General features: G+C 41.9%; 1 protein-coding gene across 1 annotated transcript in view; it reads right to left on the reverse strand.

The window, feature by feature from the left end:
- The window catches only part of ELOVL2 (ELOVL fatty acid elongase 2), a 58,432-nt gene that overhangs the window by 22,762 nt on the left and 12,273 nt on the right, over positions 1–23,397 (reverse strand). Inside the window, exons 2-3 of the mRNA XM_076330530.1 lie at positions 7,398–7,461; positions 1,725–1,912 (exon numbers count right to left, since the gene is read on the reverse strand). Of these exons, the coding sequence (XP_076186645.1) occupies positions 1,725–1,912; positions 7,398–7,461 (252 nt within the window). The remainder of the gene's footprint in view (positions 1–1,724; positions 1,913–7,397; positions 7,462–23,397) is intronic.

The following is a 23,397-nucleotide window of genomic DNA, read 5'->3' on the forward strand; positions in this document are numbered from 1 at the left end:
CAATCATCTGCAGCAAAGTTAGCCTCAGGAAGGACAGGCCAGTGAGGCGGCTGAGCGGGAGCTGGCTCAACACAATTCCTACAAGGATGTGAAGGTGGCAAAAGCCAAGTTTGCTTCATTCATGTAAGTGAGACCTGCTAAAATTCTCTTTGTTCATTCATTTACTTGTGGCAGGCCAAATCAGCCTGCAAGGGGAAGGGAGCAGTATTTTTGTTTTCTATTCAGTTAATCCTTTTTGCTGAGTCCTGGTACTGAAGGCAGTTATCTGTATACCTTCAAGCAAAATGGGGATTTAAACACCAAAGTGCTAATTTGAATTCTGGAGGACAATCAGTATGGAGTCATCAAACCTTCCAGCAATTGTGCTGGTTTCTCCTTTGCTCTGGGCCCTATCCTGCACTGTCAGACCCTCACAGCAACCGCTGAAGCCGGCTGGAGCTTTGACCAGGACGAAGCTCTGTGCAGCACAGTCGGTCCTCTGCACAAAGGCACAAACCTAAACTGCTGTTCAGCCTTTTGACCGGGCCAGTCACTTGGTATTTCGCTCTCAAATTAATTTAAAACTTGAAATCTTTGGGGTCCTGTTTGGCTTCTGCAGTTTCTTGTCCAGCTGACAGAACAGTCGGTCCTTGTTTTTCTCGTGGAAACTGCTGTTGTGGCCAAGAGCCCAGGGAGCAAGAAATGCTGCGAGGCTGTGCAGGCAAGGCAGCAATGTCAGCTCACACCTCCGCAGGTCACACTGTGAAATCAAGCACATCCTTCAGCCAGGGCTTCTCGTGCCCAGGGTCACTTTTTAAGGCAAGTCAGAAAATGTTTTGTGGTTTTTGTCTTTTAGTGTTTGTTTTTTAGGGCCGCAAGTGATGGATGTTAACACTTTAATATTAAAAGTACCTCAATTATCACAAGGTTGAGAATGGGGAGCTCCCAAATAATATCAAAATAGTGACTTCTGGCTTCTGCTCCCTACTGGAGAAGTGAAAACACACGTCTTTGCTGAGGAGCACTGTTTGAGTCCTCTGCTGTTGCAAAATGGTCAGATGCATTCAAACCTCTCTTCTGGTTCTGAATGGATCCTGATTTCTGTGAGCATGTTCCTTCCTGATAAGTACTTGGGAAATAATCTGTGTGACCATATTCAGCCTCCAAGTCCCACAGGACTTGCTTTTGGCTGAAGTGGCAGGTTTTTAAGATCTCTCTCTTATTGTCTGACTATATGAGGAAAGCTTCTTAGTCAGGAGAGCAGAAAAATAACATTGAATTGCCAATACCATAAATAAATCAGTACTTACTCTCATCTATAAATCTGTTCATATTTAAGCATGGGCATTTGTACATAGAAAAATCATTCCATAGACAGTCATATGAATAAAACCCAATCCATGGGCATATTCATGGGTGCTGAAGAATGAGGTGTAGGCATGTTTGAGCTAAGTGACTGCTGCAGATTCAAATTCATGCCTGTAGACACTGTCCTGGTAGCAGCCAGCTGTCCCCAGGTGCGGACTGTAGCTTGGGAAGGACAGTTAAAACATGCCGAGATCTAAGCTGAGAAGGTACTGTACAACTCACTGTCCAAGTGCTAAGGGACTTTTCTTGATCTTAAATTTACTTTGCTGTTGATGTTAAATTTCCTAGCAAAACTATCCGTTGCTAAGATATTTCTGCTAAAAACTGTATATTGCTCACCTTTCTCAGCTGGGCTGCATGGAAGAACACTTACTTACCTCTATGAGCATGTACAAGGAGAGCAGTGTAATCCCAAGGTTATATACAATGAGGTGAGCCCTGAGAGAGAAAGGAGGCCTGTCCTTCATGAACTTGCTGCCCAGCCATATGCAGAGTAGGTATGCTCCAGTAAGGAAAAACGTGGGAAGGTAAGAGTCCAAAAGGAACCATCCTCTAACCCTGGCATCTGAAAAGAAACACATGCAGCAGGCAATTAAGAAGGCTATGGTAAAGTATCGCTAAAATAAGGCAAATCACATAGTGAAAAAAGTCTGTTAAAAGTGTGAGAGGGAATCTGCCATGCTTTGCTCGCAAGAGCTATCCATTGCTTTTACCTCCCCAAAACTGCATACTAATTCAGAGAATGTGTGCTGAAAACGGCATGGAATTCCCTAATAATTTAAGGTCACTTAAATCTCCTCATTTTAACAGGAAAGAGAAAAGGAAAAGAAGAAAACATTCCTATATGCTTTTAAAAATTTGATTTAATGTTTTAACTTAATATTTAATTAAATCATATCTTAATCTGCGCAATGGACAATTTCCAGAGAGAATTAAATACAAAGTATGCATGTAAAGTTGCCAGTTCATATATTATTTTAATTCTGCATTTGCCATATAAGTATGAAGGTATATAACATTTGCTAGAAAACATTTATACAAGGGGAGGATTTTTCAAAAGCATTAAATAAGAAAAACAAATGGCAAATGTTTACTTTGATAGGTATCAAAGATAGTTGGCAAGGCAAGGGCTTGCTCTCTCACAGTTTCTGTCCCATTTGCCTGGTCCTGAAATGAAATATTAAGGTCAAATCCTGCTTGCCTTATTCACACAAGTAATCCCATTGGCAGTAATCAGATAGTTCGGTGTGTATGAGCGAAGCCTAATCCTATATGCCAATCTGGAGGCACCGCTTTGTTGTCTTATGAGCAACTGGATGTCATGAGCGAAAGGGGAGTGCGTTTTCTCTTTTTTTTTTTTTTTTCAAGATAGGGCAAAATTTAGAGTTAATTTTCCACAGCGACAATCTTCAGACATTTATCTATGAAAAGAACAGGGGGCATCTTGGCTAGTTTTTCAAAAAGGTTACTCTAAATCTGTCATGATTTACAGTGAAGAAGTAAGTCTGTGAGAAGCTATTGTGCAGGTCACAGTACTTTCTGCTCTTAGAAACTGTTTCAAATTACTTAGTTTATTTTTTACAAAGACCAAGATTATGTTAAAAATTGTAAAAGAAGAAAAGGTATTCACAGTGCATGAAAAAACATTTTACTGTTTTTCCACCTGTGTTGAATTTTGAAAGGACTGGGCAATGGATGATGCACAAACCAAATGTGCCCAAGCATTTAACAAACTGTTGCCGATTGCAATTTTGCTGTACTGTATTGTTTCCGACTATTCTTTCCTCAGAAATATATGCATACAGGTATATGTAAAGTGAGATTTTAAGTGATTAGAGTAATCTGCTTATGAACAGGGCTATGAACACCAGCTTTCTTTCTCATTACAGTCTCCCTCCACTTCCCACCTTGCTTCCATCGCAGTGGCTGTAACACTCATCTGTTGGACTTGGGCTCCGCATGGGATGTTAGCTCTTTTGCAGGAAAGACTTTCAGCCAGACCTAAGTTACCGTGGAATTCCAGTCCTCTCCTGGTTTTGACTCTCCCTTCTGGACTCCCAAAAACCTCTAGGAGAGGAGAGGTGTAGGATTAAAGCAGTCATGACAGCACAGCCATCTATGACAAAGCACCATCCTTCCTTTAGGGTGGCCTTGCTTTGCTGTGCATTACCAAGCTAGAATGCCCGTTTTCTGTCTTAAGATCTCAATGCCTATTTAAGATCACCTCAGTGTGAGAGTAAAACACTTCCAACAGCCGTCTTAAAGTTCACAAGCCACGTGTGATGCTCTGGAATGGATGTTTTTGAGGGGATTCTGCTCCCATGTGGGCTCCAAACAGGTTGTCCTCCCATACGGGCTCTAAGCAGGACACAGGGGTCATAGGACAGGTAAAGGTTGTGCGTGTAAGGGTTGATCTAGTGTACATTTTAGGAGCATAAGGATTTAATTTATTTAATTGGTGTCCTAAATGAAGATGTAGAAAGCAGTCACGTCAGCAAGGCTGCTGTCTAAAGAAGGGTCTCCCCATCCGACGATTGCAACACTTGGTGCATAAAGGTTACTTGGACAAAGGCCAATGGGCATCAGTAGACAACGAAACAGCATGTTTGTTCAAAGAGGAAAAGTAATTGGAAGAGATGAGAATACAAATTAAACTTAACAGCATTAAATGCTGCCCCAGTACGCCCTCAGAAAGTTTTCACTCTGCTGTGAGTGGCCACAAGCACGTGGGCTGATCCATGCAGAAGCAGAACTCGTGTGCTTGTTCAGGTCAGCACGTCGAGTATTTTTAAGATCTATACTATTTCCATTTCAAGAGAAATTATTAAAACGTGTACCCTTACTGACTATTTTCCACCCCGACCTTGGTACCTTGAAGGGTAAGACAGTTATTGGCAGAAAGTGGTTTATAAATGGCAGCCAAGGAACGTGACTATTTTGTTTCCACTTACACTTATCCCTGAATGACAAGAAGAGGGAGGTTTTTATGTGGCAGGAAGGGAGAGGAAAGGGAGTGTATTTCAAAAAAAGTTATTGCAAGAAGGAGAGATCAAAAGTATTTCTGTTGACTGGCGGTTCAATCTCCATGTTCAAGTACTATAAAGGTACGCTGTCAATAGGAGAAAGGATTAGTTTTACAATGTTGAACCCACACAGCATCTGAATTTGAGACCAAGGCAGTGAATAAAGCCAGTGTGAAAGCACTGGGGGGGAGCAGGGGGAAGGAGCAGGCGCCCACACAAGCTCTGATCGCTCCGTGAATAAGCTCTTTCACGGTCACTGGCCACGATGTGCCAGACCCTTGGGGTGAAATCTTGGCTCCTTTGAAATGAGTGGCAGGCGTCCCAGGCTCTTTAAAGGTGTCAGGCTTTTATCAGTGAGGTTTAGAAACATTTTGATTCAGGTTTCTCTATAGCTTTGGCTGGTTGATGTCTGAGTAGATTCCGACCTTTTTAGGTGCAGGGGAGAGATGGTTTTGCACCAATGCCTTGCTACTGTTCATACTCAATTGAGGAGAGGAGGAGTGCTTATTACTTTATCATAACTTTATTAAAATATATCTATTCTTGACCGCCTCTGTTTCTTTCGCAGATAAAACAAGCAATCAATTAACTAGATTTAGCTCCTGCAATTCAATATTCCTTAATTTTGCGTAACACCAAACAATACTCTGCAGGTTAAGGCGACCCTGGAAAAATGCTCTCTTACAGAACAATATAGCTATTTCACTGTTTCTCATTTTGCCTTAAGCCTAGATAATCTCTTATCCAGAATAATATGGACCAACACCAAATTGTAAGACCACTTCTTGTTAAGAGATGCAACTGACGGGCGTGTATATAGCTTCTGTTCCCTGATTCAAAGGACTTGGTCTGCTAGTTCAAAAGCAAACATTGAGGTAAATTTGTGTACAAAGTCCAGCTGACACGAGTGAACAAAGGCACAAAATATGCCTATATATAAATCAAATCCAGAACTTCGATAGTACGCCCCTTATTCTAGTAGCGCAGTACTGCAGCTTGTGTTAACCTGCTATACCAATGTGAGCAGAGATTGCCTCTGGGAACCAGCGTGTGGCTTTCTGTCTCGTGCCCTCAGCCACACCTGGTAATGACGACTAAAACCAGTATGGTGATACCAGTATTTCAGGAGTTACTACCTAAAATATAAACCATAAATATGGGATTGATTTTTAAAAGAATAGAGCACTCTTATCTATCCTTTTAAGCCATCTTGCTGCTGAATGAAATGTGCACTGTGGATGAAAAATGGTGGAGAGAAAAAGGGGAACAGTTTGTTGGTTTTAGACATTTGGGGAAGCTCTCAAGAATTCATTAGATTTTCATTTGTGGGGTCATTCAATCCAATTTAAAACTGTTTGCAGTTTATTGTGAATTATTTATGTGTATAAACAGATTGGAGGGAGCTATGTTATTCATGAAATGTATGATACTGTGTCATTATACCACCGGTTCAATTAAAGATCATAGTGAAGAGGCACGGACAAACAAATGCTATCTTCAGCATTGATGTCTGGAGAGGGATGGTGTACTTGGCAAGTAATACAAATAATACTTGTTTAACTAAAGTGCTTTCTAAAAGCCCAAAGGGATCTGTGTGGTATTCTGCATTGGATTAACTACAGTTTGTTCCTTCAAACAATTTGTTCTGGACCAAGAAGGAAAGAGGAATGAAGGAGAACATCATGTCCATTTGAAAAAAAATAGTAGAACTTTTATGCTTGTGATCACATTTCTTTGTTAATATTAAAATGCACTATTGTAGAAGCCATTAATAAAACTTATTTTGTTTTAATCACTTCTGCTGCAGTTCCCAAGCTGTTCAGCGTTTCCTCACCAGAAATCTTTCTTTCAAGCTTCACATCTACTGCAGAGATGATGAAAAAGATTTTGTAGCCATCCAGCCAGCTAAGAAAAATGAGAATTTCTTGGTTTTAAGAATGCTACAGCTTTCTTTTCCTTGTCCTCCTAATTAAGCAAGAACTGTTTCTGGGACCTGGAGGACATTATTGCAACAAAGTGAGAATACATAAGCATATGTCCATCCACACAGGCAGCAGTTCTGGATTTAACCATGGGGAAAAGTTTGCAAGGCTATTCCTGAAGTTGAATGTTTAAGCCCAGCCCTATCAGCAGCAAGGTGGCCTTACAGGGACCTTCTCTGAAGACTGTCTGCTGTCTAAGCTCCTGTCTTACCCCTTTCCTCTAGTCGCTTGGCTCTCTTAGTCCTGACTTGGACGCTCTGTCCTCACCTTGCCGTAGCCTTTCTCTCTCTTTCTGCAGACCTACTTCAGTTTGTTCTGGTTTTTTTTTGTTATTACCTGTTTCAGTCCTAACAGAGCATGAGGTACCTCCAAGCTATAGTTATTCAAGTTATTCTTGTCCAAACCGTTTTAGAAAGCAAGAATAGGAAGTAGCAAGATGCATCTGTTCTCCCAACCCGTCTACTGGTTTACTGAAATTTTGGATGTGATCCTGCAGGGTGCTAAAAGCCCTTTCTTCCTTTGGCTCTGAGCATCCTTCTGAAATAGGCTATTTGATAGGTAGCTAGACCAAACAATAACTGGATTATGAATGAGAATCAGTCCCAAAACAGATCTTCCAGTTTCAGAAAAATCCAGGCTTTCAATTTTTTTAATCTACGTTAGGACGTAAAACTGAAATCTTTTGATATTCTCAGAAACAAAGAACTCTCAAATCTAGTGATTTTTTTTAACTTTCAAAAAAAATTAAGTTTCATTTCTTGTTTCATCTTCAGTATAATCTGTGATTGGTTTTAATTTGTATTACAGATAATATTATGTCAAAGAGTCAAAACAAAAATCTATTGTCTTTCTATAAATGCAGTGCATTGATAGATTTCCTACAATAATGGTGTGTTCCTGCAAATACTGTGATTCTGCCTAGTCCACGTTTTTCAATGAGAAATTATTCAGATAGATTTTGACTGCTTCTATTTATTAGAATATTTTTGAGTGGTAATCTGGATAAGTATTATTTCCTAAAAGGGCTATAGGTGGAGAAGCTTACCTCGAGGTCCAAACATATAGTCCACAAATGCATTTACTTCCCAGTCAAAAGCTTTCAGGTGCTCCTAAAAATATAAAAAGGGTATGTGACAAAGACATTATCTCATGGTTCACACAGAGAATACAATTAAAAAAACCCCAACAAACTGGCAAAGAGCATGTCATGCTCAAGTATTTCCAAAGTATGCAACATCATGTCTACCGAAAAAAAACAAACCTCTAAAAATTAAAGGTCTAGATTGTGGTCTAGATAACAATAGAGGCCTTGTTACTGGAAACTGTCCAAACCAGAACTCTTTAGGAAGGGAAAATAAGATTTTACAAATGAAAAAGAACAAGTATCACAGCAAACCCATCTGTGATGGATGTCATTTTCACTCTAACGAAGGCACTTTTTTGTTTGTTTTTGTTATGTTTCCTCAACTGAAATAATTTTTTTGTGGAGAGGAGCTGGCTATTCCTTTGGTAAGCTTCACAAAACTGCCTGGTTGCAACCAGCCTAGTGACAGCGCATCAGCTGAATATCTCGATGCTCTACTCTTAAAGAAGGAAACCTTTGGGGTGAGCCAACTGAGATTCTCTAAATCAGGCACTGAGTTCCTAAAAAAAGTTGGTAAGAGAACCAAGACCTCCAGTAATGAAGTTCAGGCCAGGTAGGGAGGGAGGAAGAGGAGGCAGGAAGAGGAGGGCTACGTTACAGAGACATTGTGTTTTGAGGTCTGAGTCAACGAAGCTGCTAAGCTGGCAGGCTTAGCAAGTTTGTGTCTGTTTGTGGCTGAGTTGGGAGCTAAGCCATGATCAACACAGTCCTTCCCTCAGTCGGACGTGGTGGCCTCTCCAAAATACTTTCTTCCCAGACTCCAGTTCCGGGCAGTGGCTTCCTGCATGCCGGTGCCTGAACTACTCTTTGCCACAAGCCTGAGATCAGCCAGGTTCTTCCTCTGCTCCTTCCAGCAATGTCCTGCTGTGCTTGATGAATTAATTTCAGCATTGAGCAAATGCAGCCAAGCTGGGGAGAAAGACGCAGAGTGACATTGAGCATCTCCACAGGGCAAGAGCTGCCGAGGTCTGTGTGCGCCTTTGAATGCCAGATATCTCCACACCAGCCTGGGCTGCAGTCACCATTACCGCATCTGCCTCGTGAAGAACCATATTTGCACCCTGGCAGGTCCAGCCCTGGCCTCTGCATTCCCCTGCTGGGGCTGGGCTGTGGTCTGGGCAGGGAGAAGCTCCTGGCACTCCCAAGCCCTTGGAGTGCCTCCCTCCCTTCCCCTCTTACATTTTGGTCCTCAGGATGTTCAAAGTGGACAGATTTTGTGTGAATACGTGGCAGCAAGAGGTTTTGCAGCGTCCCAGGCTGTAAAGGTCTGTCTCTGCAAGATGTTGCTGTTTTCATCTTACCTTAAAGAAAAACCCAACAAAACCCCCAAAACTAAAGGGGGGTGTATATATATATATAAAAAACAAAAAAATAAAGGACTTGCTCTTAAAAAGGAGAGAATGGAACTGATGATTAATGATACAAAAAGTTTTCTCATACTTTGCAGCACTGAGGAAACTAAACTAGCTTTTAGGAAAGAGTCCTGACTACTGCCCATGGAGAAAGGCATTTTCTCAATTTCAGACAATTTCCTCAGCAGCCTAAGGATGGCTTCTATCAAAGGAGGTGGCTCCATTTCCAGGTGCAGGACCTGTGCAAAAGATCTGCTTCCATTTTTACATCCTTGAGCTATGCAGTTTTTCTGCTATTATTTCATGACGAAGGTACTGCCATTTGGGGAATGTCACACTGCTGTTTGTCTGTGATGTGCCCACCTGCTGCATTAATATGAAACAGAGCTACTCCTGTGCTTGATGGTTTTGTGGTTAGACTTAACAGACTGCTTTGGAAAAAATACTTCAATGGATTCAAGTGACTTGTTGGAATGAGCATGCAAAGCTACTCGCTTTCATGCTTACATTATATAAACAAATCTTACATGTCAAGAACAAGATAATGAACCATGTATATTCCTTTTATATTAAAATACTGTAGACAAATCTACTCTCGGCTGCATTGAAATGGAAATTAGGGACTGAATTCTTCTAACAGTTAGATGGAGGAATTAGAATTGTAGAATAATTATTAAGGAGAAAAAGCAGAATGAAGACTTAAAAAAAAGTAACAGAATCATAGGATTGTTTAGGTTGGAAAAGACCTTTTAGATCATCAAGTCTAGCCATTAACCTAATGCTGCCCAGTCCACCACTAAACCATGGCCTTAAGCGCCACATCTACATGCCTTTTAAATACCTCCAGGGATGGTGACTCAAGCACTTCCCTGGGCAGCCTGTTCTAATGCTTGACAACCCTTTCGGTGAAGAAATTTTTCCTGATATTCAATCTAAACCTCCCCTTGGCACAACTTGAGGCCGTTTCCTCTTGTCCTGTCACTTGTTACTTGGGAGAAGAGACCGACACCCACCTCGCTCCAACCTCCTTTCAGGTAGTTGTAGAGAGCGATGAGGTCTCCCCTCAGCCTCCTTTTCTCCAGACTAAACAGTCCCAGTTCCCTCAGCCGCTCCTCATAAGACTTGTGCTCCAGACCCCTCACCAGCCTCGTTGCCCTTCTCTGGACACGCTCCAGCACCTCGACGTCCTTCTTGTAGTGAGGGGCCCAAAACTGAACACAGTATCCCAGTGCCGAGTAGAGGGGCACGGTCACTTCCCTACTCCTACTGGCCACACTATTTCTGATACAAGCCAGGATGCCACTGGCCCTCTTGGCCGCCTGGGCACACTGCCGGCTCATGTTCAGCTGGCTGTCAGCCAACACCTCCAGGTCCTTTTCCGCCAAGCAGCTTTCCAGCCACTCTTCCCCAAGCCTGCAGCGTTGCATGGGGTTGTTGTGACCCAAGTGCAGGACCCAACACTTGGCCTTGTTGAACCTCACACAGTTGGTCTGGGCCCATCGATCCAGCCTGTCCAGGTCCCTCTGCAGAGCCTTCCTACCCTCGAACAGATCAACGCTCCCACCCAGCTTGGTGTCATCTGCAAAATATACCAAGATTGCTTTTTGCACAGGTTACGGTTTTCATTGATCCAACTTGTGACAGTTGACCTCTTACACCTGGCTAGGATAAGCAGACAGCATGCTGAATAGATGAGCCAGTCTAAAGTTAAATCTACCTCCTTATGAATGTGTTTAAATGACACGGTGGGGACTTGTACCAGCTCCCAGCCCTGTTCTGGTTTCTTAATTAGCACTAGATCCATTCGGTGCCTGGTTTGTTTTCATTGGTAATTTGAGAGTAGAAATTTTTCTAGGAGGTGCAGCAGAAGAAACAAATATACTTCTTAGGAATGTCCAAGCATTTGCCTCCCTTTTAGCTTTTTTACAGCTTATCTTAGTTTACAGGAACAAAAATAGAGATTTACAAGTTATAGATTTACAAGATTATTAAATACAATACATTTGTTTATATACCTAATACTAGTACTAGTAGTTTGGAAAAAAAAAATTCTTACTTTAAAAAAGGTAGGTCATTTTGTGTGACTAGTCTTGTCACCTTCCTGTCAACACAACTACAAGAGACCATACGTATTTCTGGGTTTTGGAACATGTCCTTAATAGTGCCTCTGGGCAGATTAGATTCAAATGTCTTGCTCCATATGATCTGTTGTATTTCTAAAGAAAAGCAAATAAAAACAGCCTGAACAAAACCACATGCTCAGACAACTCGCTTCTCTCAGGCAAATCACTGTAATAGCCTTTATCAATGAAGGTATTTGAGTTACAGGGTTAAAGATTAACATGTATTGCATGTTTTTCCTTCTGTTGTACAGGACATTGCTCTGGGCATTGGCAATGCTAGCAGTTTGGCAGGACGGTTGGACTCGATGATCTTAGAGGTCTTTTCCAACCTCAATGATTCTATGATTCTATGATTTCGGGCAGATATGTGGAAGATTTATTCACCTACACCTACAAAAAAGTCATTAGGTTATCTGAGCAAATCAAATCACCCAAATGGAAAGATGGGGAGGGAGCATAAAGCCAATGATGATAAAACAACATAGAGCTCTCTAATGAGTTTCAGTATTTTTGCAACCGAAATGGAAATAAGTGAATAAGTAGCATGGTGCACATATGTGAATTACTGTTTTCATGCTGATTGCACTTAAAACACTATTTCAAGGTCAGCAGGTATGGGGAAAAAAAATCACTTCTCATTCTATGCTTATATATCTTTGTTAGTGTTGGTCTTCACTGAGACCAATGTCTACTGGTTTCCTAATAATTTTAGTAAAAGTAGTATAAGCTATGCAAAAATTATGTACATGCTATCTAAACTGCAGGTATCAAAATACCTTTGATTTTCCAAAACACCTTTGATTTCTCAAAATACCAATGATCTGTCTTTAGGCATTATCTAGTGCCTGCTGAAAACACTGCCTCAAGTGATTTAAGTTTCCCTTTATATAGCTATAAAAACCAGGCTACCTGGTTCCAACATAAACATGAAAAAACTCTTTTCTTTTACAGAAGCAAGTGGATGCTTGTCCCTGTCAGCTATTATTCCCAGTGACAATCTTCAAAAATCCCCCAACCACTAATTTAGTGAATTAATACCACAGACTAGAAACAAGGAGTTTATAGCCAAAGTAACTTGTTTGATCTTTCGGGACCAGGAATGACCACCAATGGGCTAGGGAGCCCACCAGAAGTCCTAGGTCCTAGTGGCTGCAGTCACAAACCCTTCACAAAGAGAATTTGCCCACAGGCATGGGGTCTCCATCACCCATATTAGTCTAAGGATGGATACACTAAAATTAAAGGTTCCTTGAAATTCAGAGACAGAGATACCAGGCTTTTCTGAGCTGGGGTGAAGCTCAGAAGAATGTTCTGAGTTCATGTTTGAATGAAGAACATTCAAAATGTTCTTCACGTGCATAAAGTACTGTTACAGACAACAACTGTGATTAAAAGACAAATAAAAGGCAATTATTAAATATACGCAGACACGCCGAGGTATGTTTGTGAGGCTTTTTGTTTGATTATGTGGATTTTAAACGGCTTTCTGAAATAAACTTCCTACAGATGAGCAAACTGCATTCAATCTTACTTATGCTATCTGGAAACCTTTTGTATTACTGGGGTTTTATCATGCAAAAACCTTGAATATCATTCAGTATCTCAAAAATCCAAGATAATTTGTTGCTTGTTTTTACACAGCCATACAGGAATTATAATACTCTGTATACAAAGACACCTCATTTCAGGCTTCAAACAAAAAACAGAAATAGGTGCCAGCCTCTGCTCTCCAATACAGCTCCTGGAAGTAAATGTGATATTTGAAACAACCATGATAGAAAATACATATATTAACTGTATGGTGATTTTTATTATTTAGATGGCAACTTTTCCTTAATTCCCTGAAGATTTCTGCTCCATAAATAGTGAGTGACTAAGCAGTACTGGAATTAATCCAAATTTATCAACATGTTTAAAGAAACTAATTTTAGATGCCTGCACATATTTGAATATACAAATACTAAAGAAGTATTGGAAAACTGTAGTGTTGGCTCAAGAATGGCTGAAACGGGATGAAATGAAGCAAAGGGAAGTCAAAGTTAAATCTCAGGACTGTGGTGTAACTGCTCATAAAATTAATTTTTTACCTTTTTATTGTTCGGAGCATTTATATTTAATCTGGAACAAAGATGTACAATGGGGGACAATTTTTCATCAACAGATTGTTTCAGACCACCTTTTAGGTTTTTGTCATCTTTATCTTCTATGAGTTGTGTGTTATATCTGTAGGGGAAATATGTATATAATAGCCCCTAAAGAAAGCACTTCTTTAGGGATTATTATACGCAAACAGCAGAGAAAGATGAAGCTGAGGGCAGAAAGGTGAGCCAGAGGTTGCTATGTATTGTGTCACTATAACAAGGGGGATATTAAATGAAATTGGGAGACAGGACATCCAGAAGTTTATAATAAACTGTTGCTTTATGTAATTTATAATTAATATATGGAAGTCACTGCTAGATAATCTCATTGAGAGTAGGAACAAGATGGAGAGAGCTCATGAGAGAATCAACTAGCTGGGTGATGAGACTGCCGCTACGTCCCATGGATGCACAGGGAGGCAGGGAGGGAAGGAAAAAAATTAGCTAGAAGGGACATTATCTCAGATCTTCTGTTTTAGCATTTCAGATTAATCGTTTCAAGAAACAGAAACTGGACTCCTTATTTGATATGGTAATTTCTGTGTCCCATGCTCTGGGATGTTCTTTCAACTCTGATGGCTGACCAAGATTATAGGGGTTAGCTACCCCACAAAGCCTTAATCAGCACAGCTGTATTGCCAGAGCTCCCAGTAGAAGCACAGCCCTCTGATTGTGGTAAACTGGGCTGGCTAAAGGGCTCTTTTGCCAATGTCAGATGCATCCACCTGGGATGTTTTTTGCTAGCATAGCAATCTCACTGCCTGATGCCTTCCTAACAAGTGGCATTGCGAAGTCGGCAGACTTTTGTAACTGGATCTGCCCTAAGAAGGCACGTAATTTGGTGGGATAGAAATGACTGAACTAAGCAGTACTGCAGCAAGGGAAGTTCTGCTAGTGGTTTGGGTCCAGTGAGGTGCCCATATAATATGTGAACAGTGTTTGGTAACGCTCCTATTTTGGGAAAGATAACAAAGAATAGCTAATAGAAAGAACACCAATGACTCCATCTAAAGATACATTTATTATGAGTTCCAAAAGAAGAGAGATTTGTATCTTTGTTTTGAAAATGCAAGTTGTATAACACATTTTAATTTAATGCAAAAATCTTTGTTTGAAAAATACAGTATGGTGGAGAAAAAACAAAAGGCAACTGTTCCAGCTTTAGCATAGAAAATAAAAAATGAATGGTCTTCAAATATTCTCTTCCTATTTCCTTTCTTCTAAAAGCTTTCACAATAAACTGTAAGCACTCTAGGAGAGAAATATGGTCAGTAAATTATTTAAAAGACTTCAAGAACAGCCTTGAAGGTAACAAAGAGTAGCACTGCTTATACTTGAGAAACACATAGTATTTCTAAAAGATTTCAGTAAGAGCCATGTCTGGTCTGAAAACAATTTATTTGATTTTCAATATTTTTCAACCAGATTATATTTTATTCCTATTATTTTCTCATACTATGCAATATATGCTCCATTCCACTGCTAAAGCCTGCATGCATATGTGCAAATATCTGGACATTTTCCAGTTGATACTACCAAATTCAGCACTTTTTGTGACAAAATGGCAATATCTTTGCAGCTGAGGGTTATTTTTGCATGTATTTGGAAATTACTGACTGCAGGTTGGCTTCCTGCCTGTTATCTGACAGAGTAAGTCGGTGGGGGAGCTGATTCATCAAATAGGCTGGTTTTCTCTAGAGGGGATTGAGAACAGCTGTTTGAACAGTGATCACAGCCAAAAGTGCTGAACACCTTCTCCTGTGCTGATTTAGTCACTGCAGAGAAAGCTGAGTTGATGATGGTGAAAAGATAAGGGGAAGGTGGCTGCAAAGGAAAGGGAGGCTCACGGATTTTGCCTCAGTAGCTGCTCAGGCTACACTACCTGCAAGACAATGCTATGTTTTCAGTGGCTTCCTCAATAAGAAGACCAGCTAGCAATTTCTGATATGAAAAATTAGTGGAAGGATGTAAAGTTTGGTAAGCATGGAAAGACACAGCTAAATGTAGTCAGAGGTTTTATCTTCAGCAGTTATAATTTCTCCTCTGTCCTATGTTCTTGTAATTTTGAAGTGAGAGCACTTGTGTCTAAAGGTTCTCTTATTTTATTGCTATTCAGAGACATTCACCACATGGTTTAGCAATGTCTGTGGGAAAGGGGTAGGCTGCCAGCAATATCTGCACCAAGCCTGAAGCAGAATATTTGACTTGCCTAAGTTAGCAGGAGCATGATAAAAGATGCTACTTACACAGGCAAACTGAATTTCTTCAATTTCATCTTGATTTTTTAGTTCTGCGTTCTCTCTGCTTGAAAATATCTCGCAAGCAGAAGAGTTAAATCTTCAAAGAGGTCTGGGGTGTAGTGTTGGGGTGTATGATGCTGAGGCGTCTTGATGAGCTCCACGGTCCCAAGTGAGATATCCAAGCTCCCTATGCAAGGCACAAGACCTGGGTACCTGGCTCCCTGCGCTGTGCAGACAGAGGAGCTTGGAGAGGGTACGGGAGCTCCTTTTCTGGAGGGTGGTATGTAAGCAGCGGGCTGTCTCCCCCTGCTTGCAGCTTACCGCCAGTGACTGTTTCTGGAGCTGGGTACCTACACAAGTCTTTCCCCTTGCAAAGACAGCCAAGATAAGAAAATGGTACCTGTGAACAAGCAGCTGCCAACATGCCAGGTGCTCCTGTGATACTGGTGTTCACACCTGCCCTCTGTCTAATCTGTCAGTGGGCTTGTATTCTCCATCTGCCCTGAGCCTTATAGACTAGCAGTTAACTCTGGAATTTATTTTCATTTCATTTCTCCTACTGCAGCTCTTGTTTCCCTGAGAAATACTTCAGTATATGTCTGAGCAGGGACTAGAATCCAGATGTTGAGATGAATGACTTCAATTTGAATTTTTCCCCTTTCTTTGATGCTAGTGACGGCTGACTCTGCTCAGAAATTTAGGGGGATGTGCCAGCCCAAGTGGTTAGGGAAGTCATAAAAAGATGTGAGATATGAGTTCAAGTTAGGCAGAAGAGCAGTTTGGAGCTTAATCTCCCATACAACAGGTGAGGGCTGTATGCATTGCATTAATGAGAGTGATAAGGTAGTGGGCCTTGCGGCATCGCAACTGCCTAGTTTTGTCTGTGTGTGGCAATCTCAAATCCAGGCTTAGAAAACCATGTCCCACAGGGGAGGGAGGGCAAGGAATGTTCCAGGGGTTTAGGAGCTCAGATCAGTATAGTTATATACAGAAATACACGTGCTGTTACTACTGGAAATACAAACAACTGGAGAATTTAAGAGCCTCCAACATCATGTGGCAGCTGGGTTCTAAATTTTGGGTATAGGTACCCTGAAAAAGAACTTAAATGATTGAAGGAATAAAGCCAACAAACAGCCCTGTGCAGCATCTAGTTCTCCCTTCACATCCACCCCTGCTTTGCCAGCATTTTTGTAGGGCTCAGTAGTTTCCTAGCATATGTGCTTCAACCAAGCAAAAATGTAGTATCATGATGTTGATATGTGTCAGATTTAAACTGCAGTTTTGAAAAGGAATCCAGAAAAATGGCACTTCAAAGCATAAATGCTAGCCTGTTGGGTTTTTTCTTGGTTTGCTTTGACAATGTTAGCCACTTGCTATACTTTTATTTTCAAAACCATTCTGCTTTACCTCTAGAAACCAAAAGCATCACTCAAACTGCTGCTTCCATCCTGCAGTTGCAGTCAGTTAAAAAAAAAAAAAAAAAACAAACAACAAAAACAAACAAAAAACCCCCAAAAAACCCAACAAACCAAACTGATTAGTATTTTGTTCATTAATTACCCTTACTGCAAGCTGTCTTCATTAGGTCTGGGCTTGTAGAAAAATCTTAAAATGAACAGGAATCTCTCTCTGAGACCCATGAAGAGGATCCAGAAAAAAATTTCCTTGCCCCAGTCTGGATTGAGGACAGCAGCATTTGTGCCTGTTAGTGTTTGAAAATAAGGACAATAATATGTCATTCCATACTGTAAAATTGCATCCTCAGCATGCCCGTGCTCTGTAGCAGACTGCAAGGACTGATGTTAGGGATCTGCTGTACAGGGAACTCTTCCTACCACTTCTTTTCTCCCACTAATTTTTTTTGGGGGGGTATTGCTGGGTTCCAGACACAGCCTGCATAGTTAGTGCCTTCAGTGATGCTGTGTAGGCTACTGATTCTCAGGCTAATTTTATAGAGAAAGGCAACTTGCTATCCTTATCTTCTTACCCTTATGCTGCCTGGTAGCAAGGAGAGTGGAGTTCTATGTGCTGCCTCCCATAGCTTGTCTGAGAGTCCCAGTATGCTGAGGTCTGTGGAAGGTATCTGTATGTCTCTCTGAAGGGAAAGGGCTTCTTTGGGGCCTGAAGGTTTAGAAGTGTGGCCACTACACATTTAAGCAGTGTCAGTCTTGAAATCTACTTTTCCTTGGAGTACAGGCAGGCAGGTAGTCCTAAACATGCTCTGTTGTAAGGAAGGGTGAGGCTCTTCAATTAGTTTCTCCCACCAGCTGCTCCCTCAGTGTTCAGGAATAGTATTTCAGAGTGCCTCTTTCTTCTGTATTAGTTTTCATTATTTCACGTAATCCCAAGCTCATATTCAATGTTAAAATAGTCTCTGCCTGCCAGAGTTGATTGCAACAGTTCAGCAGAAACTACCTCTGCTCTTTGGGGAGTTACAAAACTGGTCTTTTGGCTTATGCGTACCTAAACCAAGTTTCCTTGTGGTCTCCATGTACCTCTGGTGAATAATGCTACTTTTATGCAGTTCCACTTGTGCTGATGGTACTTTTTGTGGGTGTTTCCTCACCAAACCAGACTAGAATATTAAAGCAATAGGAACTGTGGACCCAGAAAACATCCCTCCTCATTGCCCAGGGTGGAGAAACAGCAGAGAGTCTCAAACCGACAGCCCCCATGGGCAGATCTAGAGGTTTCCACAGAAAAGAGTTAAGGCCAGAAGGGACTTACCACAGACCTGCCCTGAGTTAATTCCCATTTTCTGCTAAAGCAGCTAGTAGCAGAAAGCCAACCCCACCTTTCGGTATCTGTTCCTGTGTCATCTTCAGTATTTTAAATAAAAGTGCTTTTCTTCAGGTGAAAGGGAAGCAGATGACTTTGAGGCTTGAAGGTTGAGAAACTTCCATGTCCTCCTCTGTGGAGTGTGAGTTTGGGTGGCCTACATAACAGTCAGAGGACATGGCTCTCTTAACAACACCCTGCTTAGGTATCTTATGGCTCTCAGGGTATTATTCACAGAGAGCATTAAGAGAAACGGTGGCCTACTAAAGGCAGCGGCTTTGCTGTGCTGTGCTTTGTGTGCCACCCATGTATGAGGTTCAACAAGGACAAGTGCCGGGTCCTGCACTTCGGCCACAACAACCCCATGCAGCGCTACAGTGGCTGGAAAGCTGCCCAGCAGAGAAGGACCTGGGGGTGTTGGTCGACAGGCGGCTGAACATGAGCCGGCAGTGTGCCCAGGCGGCCAAGAAGGCCAATGGCATCCTGGCCTGTATCAGAAATAGTGTGGCCAGCAGGAGTAGGGAAGTGATCGTGCCCCTGTACTCGGCCCTGGTGAGGCCGCACCTCGAATCCTTTGTTCAGGTTTGGGCCCCTCACTACAAGAAGGACGTTGAGGTGCTGGAGCGTGTCCAGAGAAGGGCAACGAGGCTGGTGAGGGGTCTGGAGAACAAGTCTTATGAGGAGCGGCTGAGGGAACTGGGGTTGTTCAGCCTGGAGAAAAGGAGGCTGAGGGGAGACCTCATCGCTCTCTACAACTACCTGAAAGGAGGTTGTAGCGAGGTGGGTGTTGGTCTTTTCTCCGAAGTAACAAGCGATAGGACAAGAGGAAATGGCCTCAAGTTGCGGCAGGGGAGGTTTAGATTGGATGTAAGGAAAAATTTCTTTACTGAAAGAGTGGTGAAACATTGGAAGAGGCTGCCCAGGGAAGTGGTTGAGTCCCCATCCCTGGAGGTATTTAAAAGACGTGTAGATGAGGCGCTTAGGGACATGGTTTAGTGGACATGGTGGTGTTGGGTTGACGGTTGGACTCGATGATCTTAGAGGTCTTTTCCAACCTCAATGATTCTATGATTCTATGATTCTATGTGGTACTTGTACCCCCTCACACTGAGGAAGCAGAGCCCTTTGGTGGGCTTGCTCATTGTCCCCCAAATCAGTGTGTGCTGTGCAAGGGGCTCCCTTTCTTCATGTGGACTGAAATGGGCGCCTGATGCAATTTGCTGTTGGTAGTGGTGCACCTTCATCACCGAGTTTAACACAAATGAACGGGCGGAGGTGCTAGGAGCGGAAGAGGGCTTTGTGATGGGAGAAGCAGCATGTTTCCCCATCTCCCTTCTGCATCTCAGCCCAGTTTCCAGCCACACTTAAGTCGGTCATAGTGGAAAAATAAACACGCAGAGCTGAGCAGCTACAGTGTTCCCTCTGATGGGGGAGTTTGAAATACAGCAACAACCACAAGCTCCAAGTTAATGTGCTGAATGCTAACAGAAAGCTAGCAGGACATATCAAAAAAAGTTGAATGGACATTTCTGTCAGAGGTTCAACACCTTTGATTTCTGCACTGAGACCTGTCGTTACTGATGGTTACCGGTGAACCTGCCTTTTCTGGGATTCGCCCCTGATGGAGCAGGAAGGAAAACGCCTCTTGGGCTTGGCTTGCCTGCCTGCAGGGGTTGGTCCTGGAGCGGAACGAGGCACATGCCTGCTTCAGGTTTCTGAGCTCCAGGCAAGGCTTCAGCTGGTCACCTCAGGATGGGAGACAGACCCAAGGAGACCAGCTATGCTTGGTCATTCACACAACACGCCTGCGCTCCATCCTGCTCACAGTCGTAACCGCAGCGCAGACGCACGCCCCATATCAGCTGTAATCCATCTCATCCTTTTCTATCGCTGCAATATCCACCCTCAGTGCTGACTTTTTTCTTGGTTTTTACAGGTGTGAATCTATAGGCAACCCCTGCTGCTGCTGCGATGCTTCTCTAAAACAAAAGCTTATGGAATGATAAAGTTTTCTTGCACATAAGGTCGTTTTGGGAAATGCAATAGATGATAACTCAGTGCAATAAAAGGAAAAAAATTAAATTTACTTTCGGGCTTTCCTAACATTCACCTTTCTAAAAAAATGTCATATAAAATGAAGATCTAACTGTAAAAGCTTTCTGTATGTGTTTTCATTCCCTCTTCCTAACTAACAAAAAAATACCCTGCTTTTTTTTTTTCTTCCCCCTCCAAAAGACTGGGTTTTAACTCTTGATACTATACAGCTTCACAAACTATCATAGTTCTTATGTCTCTGAAAATGCTAGGTTCTAGCTGTAGTGAAGTAGAATAGCAAGTTCTGCCTTGTACTGCTAAATTTATAATAATACATTAAGAAAAACCAAAATCCAGCATGTCTTGCTTTAGTGTGGTTATATATGCAGAGTGACTTGTGCAGCATTTTACTTGGTGTAAAACTCCTGAAACCAGATTGCCTGGCTGTGGGGGTTGCCATCAGAAGTGGGCACTTTGTGAGCACCTCAGTTCTGCATGACAGACCTTCACAGCCAGGAGGCTCCGGAGGAACACTCTTCTCTCAAGCTTTGTCGGTTGTTGGTTGATGGTTGGTGTGCTCCCGTAGGACACGGGACTTGGAGATGTTCTCAGCTGGGGCGCCAACATACTCCAGGCTTTTCAATTCTGGAGAAATGGCACTAATATTTAGGCTTCTCCTGCTTTGGGATTTTTAGTTTTGTTTAACAAGAGGTCTCTCTTCACTTGGTTTTGTAGTCCTGCTCAGTGCTACGCACGCTCATCCCACACATGGGGAATAAGGACTGAGGTGGAGAATTATCTGCTTTATGGCTTCTGTCAGGACTCAGATCAGGCTGAAGCACCATCAGCGCCAAAGGTGAGTAAGCCCTAAGAGGCAGAACGATATTTCACAAAAACATTGTATGTAATTAAGCTATTTCAGATGTCAGTCCTTTTTTCTGGACTATTCAACCTCGTAGGAGTCATAAACATATTAATTTCTCACATAAAATAAGGTAAGCCTTATTTCACCAGCCACGGTACTGTCAGACCATATATCATTGTGAGATAAATTGTTCTTAAAAAATTAATCAGCTGTTTATTTTATTTAATTACGAGGAAAATGAATTTGGAAGGTTTTTTGCACTACAGTTTCATGGGATAGTATGAAAGTGATTTAAGAACCAATTAATATTTACTTGGTTTCCAAAAATCTATTAATAATTTAAGTACTTGAAAGCATTCAGCCTACTGCACATTTTTTCATTGTTTTATCCTGTAAAAGGCTGAGTGGTTGCATTGTCTCCAGGATGAAAAATTCCCTTTCTAGAATCACTGCTTGCAGGATTTTCCTTCTACAATTTCCAAACTTTTTTTGCTCTGTTCTTTATAATCATATTAAGTAATCACTAAAATAAAATATGGCAATGGCAGCGCTCAAAATAGAACTCATCTGGCCTTAAAAGAAGAGTGGAAAGGAAGGGTGGCTGCTGTGGCTCAATTTGCAGTATGTGTCAGTCATGTACACTCCTGACAACCGTATCTTTATAATCCATCCTCTTGCTTGTTATCAGAATTTCAAGATGAAACTGTCACCAAAGCAGATCAGTGCAATCCTTTTAAAAGTAATCCTGCTCAATTCTACCTGCTACACAGGGGAACATCAGCTTAACTTGTAATTAAAGAAGATTTCTCTAGGGAGACCTTAGATGTAGCCTGTCAGTTCCCAAGAAAATGGTAGCAATTATTGACCTCGTTTTTCCTTTGCTCTAACAATCAGATTTAAAATGACAGTACGATCTGAGATGGAGCGTAATTCCCGTCAGCGATGATGTGACAAGACCGTATGACTGCGAGGGAATAAACAGAAAGGAAATGAGTCAGAAAGGAAAGGGTAGATAAAAATTCTGCCTTCTTCTAATAGTCTGAGTGAATAAATCGCTTTCTCAGGCAAAGCAACAACCCTTGGGAACTGGTCCTGGCTTGAAAAAGAGAAAGTTTCCTTTGGAGCACGAAGGTCCTTAAGTTACAAGCAAAGAACCCGAATGAGGTTTTTACAGGGAGGTTAATTCTGTTACAGTTGCTTCCTTAATGGTCTGTTCAGCTCTTGTTGACTTTACAAGGGGTTGGGAAGAGAGATCAGTGTCAGAATTAATTTTACATCAGCAATATGAGAGCCTGCACAGCTTAACATACCTGCTTCCAAACAACTAGACTTGGTAAAGGATGCCTAACCAAACTATGTAATGAAGAAGCAGTGTATCACTTCTCATTATATAAGAGCAAGACAGCCAGCTGCACTTTGAGAAGCATGGGAAAACAATTCTACCAGAGCAAGGGAGGGTAATTACCCTTTTAAGGCTTTGGATTTACCAAACAATTTGGTTTTGGAACAGAATATTCCCCAAAGATGTGCCTCGGTACACAGCGTCTGCCCAACATGTGCCATGTATGCAACTACGCAGTTTTTGCAGCAAAAAGCTTGCATCCTAAATTTAGACCCGTACAATGAATAAACAAGATGGGGACAGGGAGCAAATGAAATGGTAGCAGAGAATTACAGCAACAAGTTTACAAGGCAGCTCAGTTTTCTCAATATGCCATATCGTGATAATTTTTTTTCTTCACTATTTGCAGACAGATTTTGTCGCGCTGAGAAGCTGATTTGGTAAGTTAGTATAATGCATGCAGGGCTTTATTTTGTACTTGGCGTACATGTTTGGCCATTTTTCTGGAGAAAGCGATAGAGACAAACAGACAACATATCCTTTCTAGTACTGTGAAAATCTCTTAATTTTGTACTGTAACAAACTTCAAGATCTAAGATGAATAAGATCCTAAGCCTCTGCACAGGATCTCGTGGCTTGTTGGACAATGAAGCTTAAAAAAAACCCCAATCCCAAAAGCAAGAGCTCTGGTTTTCCCACAATCCTGGCAGCGCAGTAAGACAAAGGGCACTCTATGACGAAGAAGTAGGTTTCTTGGTTGCCATCCCAGATGTCTGCAATGTCACACTGTGTCCCCACGGCAGGGATTAATGTGCAAGGGACTGCCTGCCCCTCCTGTTACAGGGAGGGAGGATTAAAAAGGATTTTCTAAAATGTGTTCCCTGGCCAGGGCTCTCCCTGACTGAACGGTTTTGCCTCACTTCTTAAACAGCTCGTACTGGTGCTGCGGGGCACGCGCCTGCTGGGGGTTGACAAGGCATGAGTATTTGAAAACCTGCGTGGGCAGCACTTCTGGTTCCTCCG

Source organism: Aptenodytes patagonicus, chromosome 2, assembly GCF_965638725.1.
Source record: "Aptenodytes patagonicus chromosome 2, bAptPat1.pri.cur, whole genome shotgun sequence".
Lineage (NCBI taxonomy): Eukaryota > Metazoa > Chordata > Aves > Sphenisciformes > Spheniscidae > Aptenodytes > Aptenodytes patagonicus.